The 17,162-nt window shown below is 53.7% G+C and overlaps 1 protein-coding gene across 4 annotated transcripts; it reads right to left on the bottom strand.

Moving 5' to 3' along the window:
- Positions 1-975: 975 nt before the first annotated feature.
- On the bottom strand, positions 976-13,016 carry Fn3k (fructosamine 3 kinase). 4 transcript variants are annotated; one of them, XM_026381347.2, is made up of 6 exons: positions 12,837-13,016; positions 10,886-11,073; positions 10,055-10,146; positions 9,697-9,779; positions 2,238-2,360; positions 976-1,393 (listed from the first exon to the last, which is right to left on the bottom strand). In XM_026381347.2, the coding sequence occupies exons 1-6, from the start codon at positions 12,975-12,977 to the stop codon at positions 1,055-1,057; spliced, it is 966 nt and encodes a 321-aa protein (XP_026237132.2). In that variant the 5' UTR covers positions 12,978-13,016; the 3' UTR covers positions 976-1,054. The 4 variants fall into 4 exon arrangements, with proteins under 4 accessions (XP_026237132.2, XP_026237135.2, XP_026237133.2 ...); XM_026381350.2 differs by lacking the exon at positions 12,837-13,016 and adding an exon at positions 12,323-12,451 and having other exon boundaries at positions 10,886-11,037; XM_026381348.2 differs by having other exon boundaries at positions 977-1,393; positions 10,886-11,037; positions 12,837-13,015.
- Positions 13,017-17,162: the final 4,146 nt, after the last annotated feature.

Here is a 17,162-nt window from a genome sequence, read left to right as displayed (position 1 = left end):
GGCGGAGCGGAGCGGTGCGGGAGGCCAGGGAGGGGCCTGGATGTGGGGCCGAGCGGAGCGGTGCGGGAGGCCAGGGCGGGGCCTGGATGTGGGGCGGAGCGGTGCGTTGCGGGAGGCCAGGGAGGGGCCTGGATGTGGGGCCGAGCGGAGCGGTGCGGGAGGCCAGGGAGGGGCCTGGATGTGGGGCGGAGCGGAGCGGTGCGGGGACCCCAGGGCGGGGCCTGGATGTGGGGCGGAGCGGAGCGGTGCGGGACGCCAGGGCGGGGCCTGGATGTGGGGCCCGAGCGGAGCGGTGCGGGAGGCCAGGGAGGGGCCTGGATGTGGGGCCGAGCGGAGCGGTGCGGGAGGCCAGGGCGGGGCCTGGATGTGGGGCCGAGCGGTGCGGGAGGCAAGGGCGGGTGTGAGGCGTGGCCGATCGGGGTGGGCGGGGAGCGAGGGCGGCCTCTAGATTCTAAGCCGGGCCCAGGGGATCCAGGGCGGGGTCTGGATGCGGAGACCCGCGAAGTGGGGCGAGGCCGGAGGCGGGTTTGGACGCGCGGGGCGGGATCTAGAGGCGAAGGTGACGGAGCGGGGGTTTGGCTACGGGGCGGGGCGCAGGGCTTGAGCTCCCGGAGGACCCCGCGGGTCTCGTCCCCACCAGCCCTTCAGCTGTGACAGCCCGACGTTCAGAAAACTAGCCCTCCTACCACGCAGACGGCCGGCCCGGGGCTGCTCAAGTCCAGGCCCCTGAGCCCGCGGACACGCTGTTGGAAGCAGCCCCAGGCCCGGGAGACACAGCACCACAGTCCTCCCTGGCCGTCCGCCGCACCTCAGGCATCAGGATCAGCTTGAGCCGATCACGGAGTGTCTGGACCTCTGCCGGGCTTCCAGGAATCCATCTTTTGCCCTCATTGCAACCAGTTAAGACACATGGAGGCTATCCCCATGACTGGGCCCTAGGACTCTAGACCAGCTGCATGCAGGGCGGACGCAGATGAAACCAGCACCCAGTTGGGACCCCAGAGCCTGCTCCGACTTTATTCAGGTGCTCCCTGCCCTGGGCTAGAGCCGTCTGCTACTTGAGCAGCTTCCTCATGGTGCCCAGGGATGGGCTTCTGTACTCCGGCCCAAAGTGATTCCAGTGGTTTAAGTAGTTAAAGAGCTGGTACAGCAGCAGCCTTCTGTCAAACCCCGGGGCCTTGGGGATCTTCCGGTGGTAGGCCGTGAAGAAGGATCTGGGGAACCCCCCAAACATCAAGGCAATTGCCAGTTCAAACTCAGAATGGCCGTAGAAGGAAGCTGGGTCATAAATAATGGGCCCCTCATCATCCTCAGCCACATTTCCTGACCAGAGATCCCCATGCAGCAGGGCAGGGACAATCTCTAGGCCACAAAACAGATCCGGGATCTTCACCTAGGAAAGTAACCGTTAGACAGTTAAGGGACAGCATCCAGTTCTCGGAAATCAGACAAAGACAGCCACATGTTGGTTCAAGGTCTAACCATGCACTGTCTACCAGAGGTTAGGGTCATCTCACCCCGGGGGAGTGCAGCTTTGCCTCCTGTTGACTAGTAGTAAATTATGTCCAGAGGTTTGCAGAGCTGATGATTTCTGCACTGTTCAGACTCCCAGAGTGCTTTTTTATCATCCTGAAGACTAAGCCAGTTTTGTACCTGACTTAGCAAACATTCTGGTCTATTTTAGCTGCACATATAATATCTGCATCTCTGGGCTGGGGTTGTAGTTCAGTGGTAGACCACTTGCCTAGCATGTGTGAGGCACTGGATTCGATCCACACCCCATAAAAATAAGTAAAATAAAGGTATTGTGTCCATATACTACTATTTTTTTTAATTTTTAAATATCTGCATTTCTTTCTTATCCTGCTGATTACCTCATTAGTGAGTGAAATGGAATTTCATCGATGCAAGCCCACCCTGGAGTGATGAATAATTCTAACATTGGTTAGTAGTCCATTGCACTGGTAACCGTGTCTTCACTAATGGCGAGATATTTGTGCTTTGACAGAGGACCAAAAGCAAGAGCACATAAGTGTCATCAACCATAATAGGAGTAATAGCAAAATCACCACTCAGAGTCAGGTAGCTGCTCCTCCTGAGGAAAGCCTCAGCTTACATACCCTATGGCTCAGCCAAGTGTCTGCTCCAGGACTATGTTCTCCCAGGGAAACCCGAATGAATGGGGTGGGCTACTGAGAGGACAGCCTACTTCCCTGGAAAGTGACTGCTGCACCCACCTGCAGCCTTGACCAGAGTTCTCGTGCCTCCCGGTCAGCATAGTCCTTCTCGATGAGGTCCAGCTGTGATTGGAGCCGGTGCCGGGTGAAAAAGGTGGCCCAGTCATCCTGCCACTCGTTCACCTGGACAACAGGGGAAGAGGCCAGGACCACTGCACGTGGAGTCTGCTGAGCCCTGGAGCAGTCACCACCAAGCACAGCAGGGTGAGCTAGCAAGCCAGCAGAAGAGATGAGATGGAGTCCTAAAGTAGTTAACCCAAAAGGTATGCAGGGAAAAGGGAAGAGCAATGGACAAATGAAACCAGACTCCAACCCAAACACATCAATAAGCACATAAAATGCAAAGGTCCAGGCATAATGGACACTCCTGTGTCCCAGCTGCTCAGGAGGCTGAGACAGGAGAACTAAAGGTTCAGGACCAGTTTGGGGGGAACTTAGGGAGAGCTGTCTCAAAATAAAAAAATTAAAAAAGGGATGAAGATGTATCTCAGTGGTAAAGTGCCCCTGGGTAGAATCCCCCCTGTAACAAAATTTAAAAATAAACAGGATTCTGGGCTGGGGTTGTAGCTCAGTGATAGAGCACTTGCCTAGCACATGTAAGGCCCTGAGTTTGATCCTCAGCCCACCATATAAAGATAAATAAATAAAATAAAGGTATTGTATCTATCTAAATTACAAAAAAAAATTAAAAACAGGATTCTAAGGCTGGTGATAGAGCTCAGTTGGTAGAGTGCTTGCCTTGCATGCACAAGGTCCTGGGTTCAATACCTGGTACCACAAAAATAAATAAATAAATAGACAGATAAATAAATAAGTAAACAGGATTCTATCCCCAGGACTGCAAAAATAAAAAATAAATATTCTAGTTAAATAACAGACTAGAAGTTTGGGGAAATAAAGCAAGAACCAACTCTAAGTGCAAAAATACACTTTATAAGCAAAAACAGAAATAGTTTTAAAGGAAAATTGCTATCATTAGTCAAATAAAGCTGGAGTAGCTCTATGAATATAAAAAAAAACCCACAGATATATCAGATATATACTGTCCCCAAGTATGAAGAAAGTCATTTCACAAGGTGGAGGGTGAGTGACGAGGAGGACATAAAAATTCTAAATGTGTATGCCTCCAATAAAGAGCTCCAAAATACAGGAAAATAAAACAAATGTAACTGCAAACAGAAACAGAGGGTCTGCAGTGAGACTCTGCTGAGTTCAGAAGTGTGTGCCGTCCTCACACCCACATGCCGAGAGGCCAGCAGGGTTGAGATCCTGAGTGTGCACTCCTCATCTGGTGGGAAAACAGGCCCTGCCAAAGAGGGAGGGGGATCTGCCTCACTCCCCACAGGCACAGGTGTGAGGAGACCCTAAGAGACACAGCAGGTCGGGGGCCATCTCACCAGGCAATGGCCATCTCTGAGGCCCTAGGGGCCAGCCCTTGATCCTGGACATCAGCCTATGGATGGAGAGAAGTGTCTGATGTTCAGTCACCCAGCTGTGGCTTTTGTGTGGCAGCCCTCACAGACCAAGACACCACTGGGGATTTCAACCTCTTAGTAATTGATAGAGAAGTAGGCAGAGAAGCAGAAGATGAGTCAATTCCAACAATTCTATCATCTAACGAGTCAACACTCCACCAGCAACGGCTTACACACTGTCTTTCCAAGTGCACGTGGAGCATTCACCAAGAGAGTCATTTTCTGGGCCATAAAATAAATCTCAATCACTTGAAGGGAGCCTCAGTCCTACAGTATATACCAGCTGACCACAATGGAAATGAACGAGAAATCAGTAGGCCTCGGGGAGATCCCCAAATGTTTGAGATAAATGACATGCTTCCAAAGTCTACAGTTATGGCAGGAATCGAAAAGGAAATTAAAAAAAAAAAGTATTTTGAATTGAAAAAAAGTGAAAATATGGCACAATTTGTGGGGCACTGCTAAAGCAGTACTCAGGGAAATTTATAACACTAGACTCCTGCGTTAAAAGAAGAGCTTGAATCGGTGACCTCACCTAGAAAAAGAAGAGCACGTTAAACCTAACATAAGCAGGAAAAGTAAAATTTTAAAGATCTTATCAGATATTAATGAAATAGAAAAGCAACAGTAAAGAAAAACCACATACAAGATGCAGGTTCTATGAGAAGAACAGTAATCTCGATAAAACTCCAGCCAAACGGGTCAGGCTGAAAAGAGAAAGCCACCGGAGAATGAAAAAGGGTCCCAATGCACAGCCTCCAGACAGCAAAGGACAACCAGGAAATGTTTTAAGACCTGTGCAGAGAAATTCAGAGCCTGGATCAAATTGATAAACTCCTTGAAAGACACTAGCAAATCTCAGTCAAAAGGAGAAACCAAGCAGCCTTCTATTAATGAAGCTGTAGCTAGGGCTGGATTGTAGCTCAGTGGTGGAGTGCTTGCCTAGCACATGTGAGGCACTGGGTTTGATCTCAGCACCACATAAAAATAAATAAAGCTATTGTGTCCATCTACACAATTATATTTATATTTATAAAATATAAAAATATTTTAAAAAATAAAAAAGGAAGAAGCTGTAACTAAAGTGTTATAGACGCTTACAGACCCATATGCCACCATTGGTTAATTCCAGAAAATATTTGAGAAGAAAGTAATAGCCATTTCACAGCAACTTTTCCAGAAAGTCGTGGAATACGTCCCAACCTATTTCTCTTAATAAAAGATATTATAAGAAAAGAAAATTACAGGGCTGGGGATGTGGCTCAAGCAGTAGCGCGCTCGCCTGGCGTGCGTGCGGCCCAAGTTCGATCCTCAGCACCACATACCAACAGAGATGTTGTGTCTGCCAAAAACTAAAAAATAAATATTGAAAAATTCTCTCTTTCTCTCTCTCTCCTCTCTCACTCTATCTTTAAAAAAAAAAAAAAAAGAAAATTACAGATGAATTTCCCTGAACACAAATGCAAACATCCTAAGCAGAATTTTAGCAAATAGAACCCAACAGCAATATAAGAAGAAAAATGCATCTCAACTAGGAAAATACTCAAAAATAATCAATGCAATTCACCACATTAATAAAAGGAAAAAGAAAATCCACTTGATCATTGCGAAAGATGCAGGAAAAGCATTTGATAAAATCTACCGTCCATTCCTGATGAGAACTCCCAGAAAACTAGGAACGGAAGTGAGGTTCTTCAACCTGATAAAGAGAAACCTACTGTGAAGTTCACACATCACAGGGAAGACCCAGTGCTCCCCAAGACCAAGAAAAAGTATCACATGCTCTCTCACCACCTTGATGGAACCCCAAAAAAGAGAAAATAAAGTAAAGCCCTACACACTGGGATGAGAGAAGTAAAACACTTCACAGTAAACATGATGTCTATGTAGAAAACCTGACCTATAAAATGAAAATAATAGGAGAACCAGGATGTGGTGTGGCTTAGTAGTATAGTGACCCTGGATTCAATACCCAGTACCACCAAAAAAAAAAAAAAAAAAAAAATGGATGAGCATCAGAATGATTCGGCTGAGGGACAGACACCAGACAAAACAGGACAAACCCCATGACTGTATTGCATTAAACTCCACAGAACAGCTTACTGCAGGAGGTCGGGCCAGTGCCCACCCGGAGGGGGCAAGGGCAGGAGGAAGGTGCTGGACATCTGGGTGCTTCCGACCTTGGCTGTGCTAAGTGGGTCCTGAGAGTGCCTGTGTGTGCCCAGACTCACCCGACTGCCAGCTTCCTGTCAACTCCTCCTGGTGTCTCTGGGACACCCTCCCACAGGAATTCTCAGAAAGCTCTCATTCCACTGTGGGGCAGCTGGACAGCCCTGATCTGTGGTCCTCCCAGTGGAGCATGCCCACAGGCTTGGATGCTGTGGTGACTTGGCTTGGGGTTCACCCCTGCTGCTGGGTGTACCTCAAGAGCAGGACGAGGTGCCCCCTCCCCACAGCCTGTCAGACCCCAGCACTGAGGGGCACCATACTACACTCATGACTCCCTGTTTACCTGCTCAGGCTCCCCATGCCCCAGCTCCACCCTCCTGCTGGAAGATGGTCAGATCACAAAAGACCCAGATTTCATGATGGGGACGGGAAGTCAGCATTGGCAAGTCCAGTCCCACCCTGGTCTGGGGCCATGGTTATCAAACCCACAGACAGAAGGGGCCTTCCCCTCTACTGCTCAGGGCAGGTGCCACCTGGTGCTCAGCTGGTTTTGAGACTGGCTCCCCTGACAGAGAGGCAAGGACGGGTGATGGCCAAGGCCCAGGTCACACCTGCTCCTGCACTCACTGGCTGCCAGGCCTTGGGAGGTCACTTGGTCCTTGCACATGTGTCTCCTTATTTGCTAATGAGGCAGGTCAGCGACATCACTGGCCAGCGCCTCGTGGCCCGCCATGGCCTGTGTGAGTTGAGCCAGACAGCTGGAGGACCACAGCCCCGAAGCATCCTCCAGAGCCACCAGCCAGGAATGCCTGCACTGCTGTCACCCTCGGGCACGCTGGGACTGAGGTGAGATCGCAGGGTCTGCAAGGCGCTGCTTTCTTGCCCTCAGGCAGGACAATCTAAGTGACAGAGTGGTGGTACTGCCCCTGAAGCCTGACCTTCAAACCCCTCCCTGCAGTAACTGGTACAGATCCAGCACCTGGAGAAGGAAGTGCTTGTCCAGCTGTCCCAGCCTGGACCAAGCGCTCAGAGGGAGGCAGGGGGCATTTTCTGGCACAGCCACAGAGGCTCCTGTGAAATAGAGGTGCCCTGTCAAGCCTGTGGCCAGTGGCTCTTCCCAGTAAGCATGTCCAGTAGACCCAGTGTCTCCCACACCATCTGGGATGCATTCTTTGGCCTCTCGGCCACCTGTCCCACAGTCCTAGCACAGCTGGACCGAGGGCCAGACACTAGCACTCCGCAGGGCACAGAATGAGCCAGCTGCCACTGCCGACAGGGCTGGTGGTCCCCATGGGGCTCAGGGCTCCAGTGTCTCAGAAGCCTGCCCACCCACATGGCCCACCCCTGGCTGCTGCCTCCCCCCAGGACCCACTCAGCCCTCCCAAGGAGCGGGAGGCCTCAGAACCTGCAGCCAGTCTGAGGCACTCCATGGGGGACAATCGTGCCACAGCTCAAAGGAGGTGGAGCAGGCGCCCCCAGGTCCCCGGTCCCTCCTGGCTAGATGCAGTCTAAAGGGATCTCAGGGGCCACCTGTGTTTCAGACCAGTCCCACTTTCCTGTGCTTCACACACTGGGGTTCTGTGCAAGACTCCATTTCTCAGTTTCTGCATATTTAAAAAACATTGCACGTGGCCAACCAAGTCTTAAAGACCCCCACCACTGGCAGCCTTAACATCTCACGCGAGATGACAAGCCATCTTGCCTCGGGTGACAGAGCCCTGCTGGTCACCAGCTCCAGTCAGATGTATGACCCCAGAGGAGCCTGTGTGGTGAGGTCTGGGCATCTGGACAAGCCTGGGGAGTCTCATGCAGTTCCAGGACCCCGAAGGGAGGCCTGCCTGTTGCCTGGGTCCCTAAGTCCACCCAGGCTTCAGAAGGATCTCGCCAAAGTGACCTTGGACTGGAAGACTCACCCTCCCTCCCCGAGAGAGAGTTGATCATTGTCCACAGGGGCCCAACAGGTCAGGGAAGGTCCAAGCAGGGGGAGGATTTGAGAGCATGACTTTCAAAAGCAATAAGTCTAACCAGGACAGGCTCTTATGAGATAGGACTCTCTCTCACAAGGCAGAGCATGCCTGCCCCAGCTTCTTCCAGGTGGCCTGGGGAGAGAGATAAGCCTCCTTCAGATCTGCATGGGCTTCAGAGATGGCAGCCAAGTGGCCCCAGAAAGAACACAGCTCAGCATGCTACAGTGTGCCAGGTAAAAGGGACTGGACACAGAGGCTGCGCACCTTGGCCCCATTGTTAGGACTGTCTGGAATAGGTGGATGCTCAGAGACACCAGGTTCTGGGTTGCAGGACAGTTGACTGACTGCCAAGGCCACTTTTGTGGATGAAGATATTCTGGCATTAGGTGGTGACAATGACATTGTGAATATACTAAAAATCACTGAATTAGCTATTTGCAGTGGTGCACACCTACAATCCCAGAAACTCAGGAGGCTGAGACAGGAGGATTGAAAGATTAAGGCCAGCCTCAGAAATTTAGGGAGGCCCTAAACAACTCAGTGAGACCCCATCTTGAAATAAAAAATAAGGGGCTGGGGATGTGGCTCAAGCGGTAACGCGCTCTCCTGGCATGCGCGGGGCGCTGGGTTTGATCCTCAGCACCACATAAAAATAAAAATAAAGATGTTGTGTGTGGGAAGCCAGTCTCGCACGTGATTTGAGTTACCTCCCGGCTGGGTGAGAGGCGCTTAGACAACTGTGTCAGAGCCTTCCCCACCCTGTCCCAGGTGCGAGGGCTTGTCCGTGTAGAGGTGCGCCTGGCCACTGACCAAAGACCAGTCACTGACCCTGACCTTGGAATGCTGCCCCCCTCGACCTTCATTGGATGGGATTTTCCCTGGAATTTTTTGTTCCCCAATAAAAGCTCACTCCCTGGCGTGCTCTCTCTCTCTCTCCTGCTAGTCTCTTGTATAAACCTCGACACCGTATTAGTGGCTGGAGGCCGGAGCTAGGAGAAGCCGTCTCCAGAGCTGGGCATTAAAGGTAACGGGAGGATGTCTCTTTAATTGTAAGACTCACTAGTTCATTTCTATGCCTCGAACCTCTTTTATGAAGCTCGCGTGCTGGTCGCGCGGCAGAGTTGTGTCCACTGAAAACTGAAAAATAAATATTAAAAAATTCTCTCTCTGGCTGGGGATGTGGCTCAAGCGGTAGCACGCTCACCTGGCATGCGTGCGACCCGGGTTCGATCCTCAGCACCACATACCCACAAAGATGTTGTGTCCGCCGAGAACTAAAAAATAAATATTAAAAATTCTCTCTCTCTCTCTCTCTCTCTCCTCTCTCACTTCTCTCTTTAAAAAAAAATCTCTCTCTTCTCTCTCTTTCTCTTCTCTTCTTCTTCCCTCCCTCCCTCCCTCTCTCTCTCTCTCTCTCTCTCTCTTAAAAAAAAAAAAAAAGAATGAATGAAATTAAAAATAAAAAGAACCAGCTCAGTCGTAAAGTGCCCTGGGGTTCGATGCCCAGTGCCAACAGGCAAACCAAACCAAACCAAACACCACTGAGTCATCCCGGCGGGAAAGAGCTGGGCTTTGTGCGATGTCAACTGCAGCTCCATTGCATCTCCACAAGGGATGATAATTTGTTAAAGGACCTAGAAGAAATGCTGAGTGCCAAAGGCTTGGTCCCTGAGCCTGCGTGCTGCCGCCTGCCCTCCCTCCTGGGACCCCAGCCGGCACTGTCTTGGGAATTCAGAGACACATCTTGCTGGGGGGGGGCATGCTGCCACACACGAGGGGTCCGGTGACCAGCACAGGGTGTGGAGGAGGGTCACCAGCTCTGCAGGGACATCCCCACCTGACACTCACCTGTGGAATGAAGCCACAGCACGTCACTGTGTGGAAGCCAAACTTGGTCACATACAGGGGCTCTGCACCCTCAGCCCTCTGGCCTGTCAACAGAGACCCTGGGCTGCAAACAGACACGCCTGACAGAAGACCCACCTCGACCAACTGGACAGCAGGGCTGGTCATGAAAGGGGCCCTCAGCCAATCCCACCAGCTTGCCCACTCTCTGAGATTCATGTTTAATCATCTCATTCTGTAGATGCAGCATGGAGGGAGATGGTACACCATTCACCCTGCTATTGACATGCCACCAGGAAGCATCCTGGGCACTGTTCTGGGGTAGCCCTGCCGCTGGGTAAGGAAAGCTGACTGGACATACCCACTGTGTTCTCCTCCGCCTTCACTTTCTCCCTGAGCCTCTGGTTGTAAAGGTGCAAGTCTGCCATCTGGTCTCCAAGCTTGGAAGCCTGACTGAGGGAAGAAGAGACGCAGCTATCAAGACTACATCACCCAGGGTGCTTTAAAGACCTTTCAGACCCACCCCACTCATGTAGGATGGCCCTGAGCACGCAGCGCCAAGAGGGACCGGCGAGGTCTGCAGATGCATGCGCTGGCAGGAACAGCACTGGTCTCCAGTCTGAAAGGGCTCCGCAGGGGACACAGCACCAGCCCCTGCAGAACTCTGCAGCCACAGGGGACACAGGAAGACAAGCAGGGGCCACCGCCTGCCTGGGAGCAGGGGTGGCTTGGCCTCTTCTGCACCAGAGCACTTCTCACATTTTACACAGTGAACCTGTATGGCTTTTTCCTCTTCTCCAATGCTGGGGACTGAACCCAGGGCCTCGAGCATGCTAGGCAAGGGCCCCACCCCTGAGCTGCATCCCCAGCCCTGACTTTACAAGGTGAAAAGCCACGTAAGGCTTCAGACAATTAGTAGATCATCCTTGTTCAGCCCAAACTGAGCTGGCAGGAGCACGCACTAAAGCACAAAGCAAGGCACAAGTTCAAATGCATGCTCTCTGCAGCCATGTCACAGCCAGACTGACCCCAAACCAGCCCCAGCCACACACAGAAAGCCCAAACTCTGTCTCAGGCAAGAAGGGTCTCTCTTTCTCTTCCCTCCATCCCTGTCACTGTCTCTCTGTCCCTTTGTGTGTCTCTGTGTCTGGGTGTGCTTGTGTGTGTCCCTCTTACACACAGATACACTCACCTACTCAAGCTCTTCATCTTCAAGTACTCCATCACAAAGACAGCCCCACCTGCCGGCAGGTCTATCACCTTCAAGGGCCGAGGGGCCCGTACCAAGCCTGTGCTACGTAGGGCCTCCAGGCTTGCCATCTCCCCCTCAAACATCTGCCGGGCCTGTGTCCAAAACATCCAAAACACCACCATGAGCCCCTGCAGCAACACAAGCTCCGGCTCCAGCAGGGGCCCCTGCCAGTCAGGCTGAGGGATGGGAAGACCATAACACCAGAATGAAGTCGTAATGTGGGCTCAGAAGCCTCGGCCTCCCATGACTGAAAACCAGCAAGTCATCCATCCCTCAGCAGCAGGGTGCACAGAAGCTGGCTTTAGGAAGGAGCAAGCACGAGGCTGCCTGGGTGTTCGAGGAGCCTGGGGGTGGGCAGGATGCTGCCACCCAACAGCCAGCTCTTGCTGAAGCAGTGAGGAGACATGGGCCACAAGAGGTGTAGGTATGGGGTGCAGGGCAGTGAGAGCTCACCAGGTCTTGGGCTGCCCTGGGTCCTCTGTGCAGGGGGCAGCCTTGGGCAGCCACAGCAAAGAGGGCCAGGGCATGGTGGAGGTGATGTGTCAGGGAGGGTGGGGCTGGGAGGGCAGCTGGGCCTGGCTCAAGTCCATCAGGGCCTGGAGAGTGGAGAGGAGCCATACAACTAACTTGTTCCCAAAGCCTCTGCTGGGACCAGGGGTCTTTCTATTTCTAGAACACTCCTATAATTATCCCAATCTGACATTAGATGAGCTCTCTCCTATGAACAGGACACTTCAGTGGAAAACGTGCTGATTAATGAGGTTTGTGAATACTTCTGCCTGCAGGATTCCAGGTTTAAAGCAAACCTTGTAAATGAGACCAAGACCCCCGCTGCCAGGCAGGAGGAAACCCATCCCTCTATTCAAAGTCCCTGGGGAAACCAGGGATGGCCCTCCAGGAGCCAGCCTGGTCCCTGACTCTGAGGCGGGGCCGAGCGTGCCTGGGTGGCAGGGCATTCACAAACTGCACTTAACACCCAGCCTGAGCCCCACACTGCAGGCAGAGAACACCAGGGACACAGCTGCTTTTATCCCCAGGGCTCTGACTGACACCTTCTCTGGAGTCTGGTCTGAGCACCAACTGGTGGGCCTGAGGGTCTCTAGGGGGAAAGGGGTTCCTCACCTTGAGGGAGTCTCCTTCCCTGTGCCAACTATGCTGAGCATCCCCAGGTGTGGTGCTGCCAGGGCACTGGGAGAAAGAGCTCTGAGACTCTCCCACACTGCCCAGGACCACTGCCCATCCCGAGTGCAGGGCCTCGTGCTGCTTGGGTCTGCCGGCCAACAGCTTGCCTGCTCTCAGGGCCTATGGCTAACTTTCTCCATGTTCATGGAGTTACTCGGGGCCTCACTAAGTTGCCGAGTCTGGCCTTGAACTCACCAGGTTCCAGGTCCCAGGTCCCAGGTCCCAAGTCTCTGGGATCACAGGCGTGGGCCACTGCAGGGCCAGAAATATTTTAAGCAGACCGTAGAAACTCAGGTCCATTTAAACACGCCAGAGCCTACAAGGAGCCCCTGGAGTCCTTTCTCTCCTCACCTGCTGGACAGGGCACAGGCCTGAGAGGAGCAGGGCCCAGAGCTGAGGCCAGTCAGGACCAGAAGGTCCTGGGCTACGAGCCTGCTTCCCTCATACTCCCTGGATGCAGAATTAAAACAACTAAAAAGCCACGAAAAGGAAGGATATCGATATGCAGCAAAGACAACTTAGAGCCCTCAAGATTCACCCTGCAGGGTGATTCAGCCCCAGGGCCAAGATTCAGCCCCAGGGCCGCTGTCTGACCAGGGCAGAGGGCAGCGGGCAGCGGGCAGCGGGCAGCGGATAGCAGGCAGGCCCCTAGGCCCAGCTCCAGAAAACCGCCGCTTCCCCCACCCCCCGCCCTTTCCGCACAGCGCACCTGCGCCCTGCGGTTGACCTTGACGAACACCGGGCCAGCGTCTGTTTCGTAGGCACGGCCCTCGCTGATGCAGCCGGCCCCCGGGATCCCGAAGGCGCGCAGGGTCGCGGTGCGCAGCTCAGCGCGCAGCAGCTGCTCCATGGGTTCGCTGGGCCCGCAGTGCCTAGATGGCGCTGACAGGGGCTGGGCGGGGACACTGGGCGCGGCCAGCGCAGCACCCCTGCTGCAGCAGCTCAGAGCAGCCCCCGCTGCGCGCTCCCGCTCTGATCAGCTCTGATCAGCTGCCCAGGGGGTGACGGTCTCCATGCCAGCGCTCCTAGGGCGGAGGGGGCTAGCAGCGCTGGGCCCCTTGGCTGGGCCCATCCCAGTGGAGGGAGACCCCTGCCCTGGTCCTGGCTGCTCTGGAATGAGTGGGGGTAAAAGGAGGGTCCTCCCCTTTTGTGGGCATGGCACACCCGGGGGCAGAGCCCCCTGCACAGGTGGAGGCTGGAAGCCCTCCAGGGAAGGCCTGTGTCAGGACTCCCTCCCACTCCTGGAGCAGGGGACAGACAGGCACTTGTTGTCCCTCAAAGGCAGGTCACAGTCCTGGCTGGGTTGTCACACCATCCAGACAAGGCAGGAGTCTCAGAGGCTCTTAGCCAGACCCCTGGCACTAGTACTGATCCGGAGCTCTGCCCCTCAGGGTATGACTCCCGACCAGAGACAGCCACCCTGGGAAGGGACCTGCACAGACCCACACACTGAGAACACTCACAAGCTGGTAGGCACACTGTGCACACACCTGAGAACACTCACAAGCTGGCAGGCACACTGTGCACACACCTGAGAACACTCACAAGCTGGCAGGCACACTGTGCACAGTCAGGGCCGAGGGAGTCTAAAGTGGGACTCAGGACCAGGTCCCCGGGCTGCCTGGCCATCCCTCCTAACCTCCTGGGGAAGCCCCAAGCCCTCCCCACCCAGGGCAGGCCCCTGATTGACCCTGCGTCCTTCCTCAGATAAGGGAAGCTGGAGAGGCACCTCTTCACTAGGCAGGCTGATGCAGGAGTGTGGCTTGGCAGATTTGGCACTGGCCCAGGCACGTAGTGAGACCCTGTCTCAGAGGGGAAAAATAAATAAAAAATGAAATAAATAAATGAAAAACGAAAAGAACCCTGGAAGAGAGATTTGGAGCTAATAAACACTGGTTGAGCTTTCGTCACCTGCTAGGGCCCAAGTGAAATGTCAGTCAACTGGTCTGTGAAGGGTCCTGCCATTAGCTCCCACCTTTCAGACGAAGAAACTGAGGCACAGAGAGATTGAGCAACTTGCCAAGGGTCCCAGTGCGAGAAGGTGGCAGAGGGAATTTGAGAGTGAATCTTTCTGGCTCAGGCCCCACCAGCTGTCAACAGTGGTCTCAGAAGGTCCTCAGTGGGGCCAGGACTCTGCCTTCCCAGGATTCCTCCCAGGAAGCCCACCCCCACCCTGCCACCCAGTTCCCTCCTGCCCTCCGGCTGAACCTGCAGCAGATGCCCACCCGGTTAGAGGCAAAGCTATGGTCAGATCAACATCTGAGGTTTTCATGAAGAAATCTGACGTCCTGGAGTCCCAGTGGTTGAGGGAGGCCTCAGGGGGGCCCTGTGGGGGCTGCTGCCCCAATCAAAACTGGGAGTGGGTCCACTGGGGCCTCTAACTGGAACCTGGCATGGCGGTCCCTGCCAAGCAGGAGACGACCATGTGGCCTCTTGGTGTGGCCTGAGACTCTTTGAGCATCAAGAAGCCATGGTTCCAGAACTAGCAGGAGCAAAGGCCTGTTCTGATCCAGCTTAGAAGCCAATGCCATTGCTTCCTCTTCCTCCCAAGATCACCACCAAGGAAGATGGACAAGCCACGGCAAGGCCACCAAGGAAGTTATGAGGGCAGCTGCCCATGTCTTACTCTGCCCGGTGGTTGTCTCTGTCGGAGCCCGCCCTGACCAGGCATTGAAGACAGCGACGGCAGAGCCCTGCACCTGGCAAATGTCTGTGTTCTGGCTGACGGTTGGGCAATATGGAGTTCCAGGTAGGCAAGGCCACACCCTTTCAGGCTTAGAAGGCTGCGTGCTGCAAAGCTTGGGCCACATGGACTCTTACTCTGGTAGGAACCCTTCTCCCTGGAGGCTCCTAGGGTCTTCTCTGTTGTAGGCTCTTAAAGTTACTGAGGTGGGTGTTTGGGATGAGTCTGCTGTCACCCCTGGTCAGGTCACTTCAGATGGAAACCTGCCCTTCAAACAGCTCGTGACACCTGGAATCACACACCAACGGCCTGCAGAGAGCCATCTGGGCCCTCAGGCCTGCAGCAAGAACACGGTAGCTTGGTCCACAGGCATCAGGTCTTTGTTTTTTTGTTTTTGATTTATTATTATTCTTAGTTGTAGATGAACACAATACCTTTATTTTATGTGGTGCTGAAAGGCTCGAACCCAGTGCCTCACACGCGCTAGGCAAGTGTTCTATCACTGAGCCACAGTCACAGCCAGCCCAGGCCTTTATTTTGGGACCAACAAGGGCTACTGAAAATTCAGAGGCAGGAAAGTGACAGCAGGACTTTGTGGTGTGTGAATTATAATGCTATTTAAAGACCATATCTTAGAAAGATGATGCACAGAGTAAGCTGGGGGCAGGGATCAGGAGGCACGGAGGGCTGCAGGCTTCCCGTGGACAGAGGAGCAAGATGGCGGGCAAGGCAGATCCCAAGCCAAGGAGGTGGCAGGACAGGGGTGTTACACGACAGATTTGTTCCACAGAATCTGCTTCTGCCTCACACCAGGCTCCACGTAGCCTGGGCTGACCTGTTTTAGAAGCTGGCCTTCTGGTAGGTCTGGCCAAAGGGGATCCCAGAAGATGGAAAGGAGGGTGAGGCTGGGGGCCTGCTCCCCCACCTCCTGCCAACCAGGTCCCAGGGCTTGCCCCGAGAGCTGGGTGCTGCCCTGCTCCTGCTGTCTTCACCCTCCCACCTGTCAAGTCCAACCTGGGGGGCCTGACCAGCCTGGCCAGGCCCTGTGCCAAGGCATCCAGACAGCCTGTGGAAGGGATGGAGGGTGCCGCTGCTGGAGCAGGGGATGTGTCAGAGGGCGATTCACAAGATGACAGTAAGCTCCAGGGTGCACGGTCAGCTTCAGCTTTTCACCTCCCTCTGTGGAGTCTGGCACTCTGGCAGTGTCACACAGGGCTGTGCTGCTTTTTTTTGGTACCAGGGATTGAACTCAGGGGCATTTAACCACTGAGCCACACCTCCAGCCCTATTCTGTATTTTATTTAGAGACAGAGTCTTACTGAGTTGCTTAGCATCTCTGCTTTTTGCTGAGGCTGGCTTTGAACTTGCGATCCTCCTGCCTCTGTCTCCTGAGCGGGTGGGTTTACAGGCATGTGCCTCCGCGCCCAGCAAAGTTGTGCTTCTTGATGAAACACTCCCACTCTCAGTAGGAAATACCAGCACCCAGAGAGGAGACCTGAGGGTCCAGGGCAGGCACTTGGGGCAGCAACCCTCCCCTGGACGCCTTACCCCAGTGATGTTGGTGGCTGCTTTAGAGATAAACCCCTCCCAGGTCCAGCCTCACCGAGGAGCCTAGGTGTTAGTGTCTGGAGCTAGCTCTCTCAAAACTGCAAGTGTTGACACTCTGCTTTGCAAGGACCAGAGGAGGCAGTGACAGGACATCATACACCACCTCACCCCAGCCCAGAACCCCGCAGTACTTCACTTGGGGAAGCCTGTCCCAGACAGTGCATCCGTCTCTCATGGAATGGAATAATACTCAAGAAGCAAGTCCAGGTAGACCCAGTACCTCTGGACCTAAAGTCTTTATGACTTTGGCAACCTTTTAGGAAAAGAAAAAGTGGTATGTGTGCGCACTATGTGCATTACATATATAATAGTGAATACAAAATTAGGTACAAAAGCAGACGTTTTAGGAGGAGTAATTGCCACAAATGGCAGTTAAAAAGCTGACACCATCACAGAATCGAAAACACCACTCTCCTCTTATCAGCCCACCACACACCCGGAGGTGTCCTCCCCACACCCACTGGTGGCCTCTCCTGAAGGCAGCACTGCCACTGTCCAAGGAGCGAAGGCCATCTCCTCTGGAGGGCCCAGGTGTCCTTTCTGCTCATGGCTAGGGAAGGGCTGGGCTCGCTGTTTGACACAGGAATGATATCCAGGCCACAAGCATCATGGATACCCAGAGGCCCCTGCACAGCCACCAAAGGGATGCTCTTGGAGGGAGGGGTCTGGGTATCGTCCTGCTCGGGCACCAGTGTCTCTGGACACAGTCGTCAGCTTCCCCAGGCTCACAGTAATCAAGCTGGG

The sequence above is a fragment of the Urocitellus parryii genome, chromosome 7 (genome assembly GCF_045843805.1).
Source record: "Urocitellus parryii isolate mUroPar1 chromosome 7, mUroPar1.hap1, whole genome shotgun sequence".
NCBI classification, from domain to species: domain Eukaryota; kingdom Metazoa; phylum Chordata; class Mammalia; order Rodentia; family Sciuridae; genus Urocitellus; species Urocitellus parryii.
The sequence above is the reverse complement of the archived record's forward strand: the minus strand, read 5'-3'. Positions and strand labels throughout refer to the sequence as shown.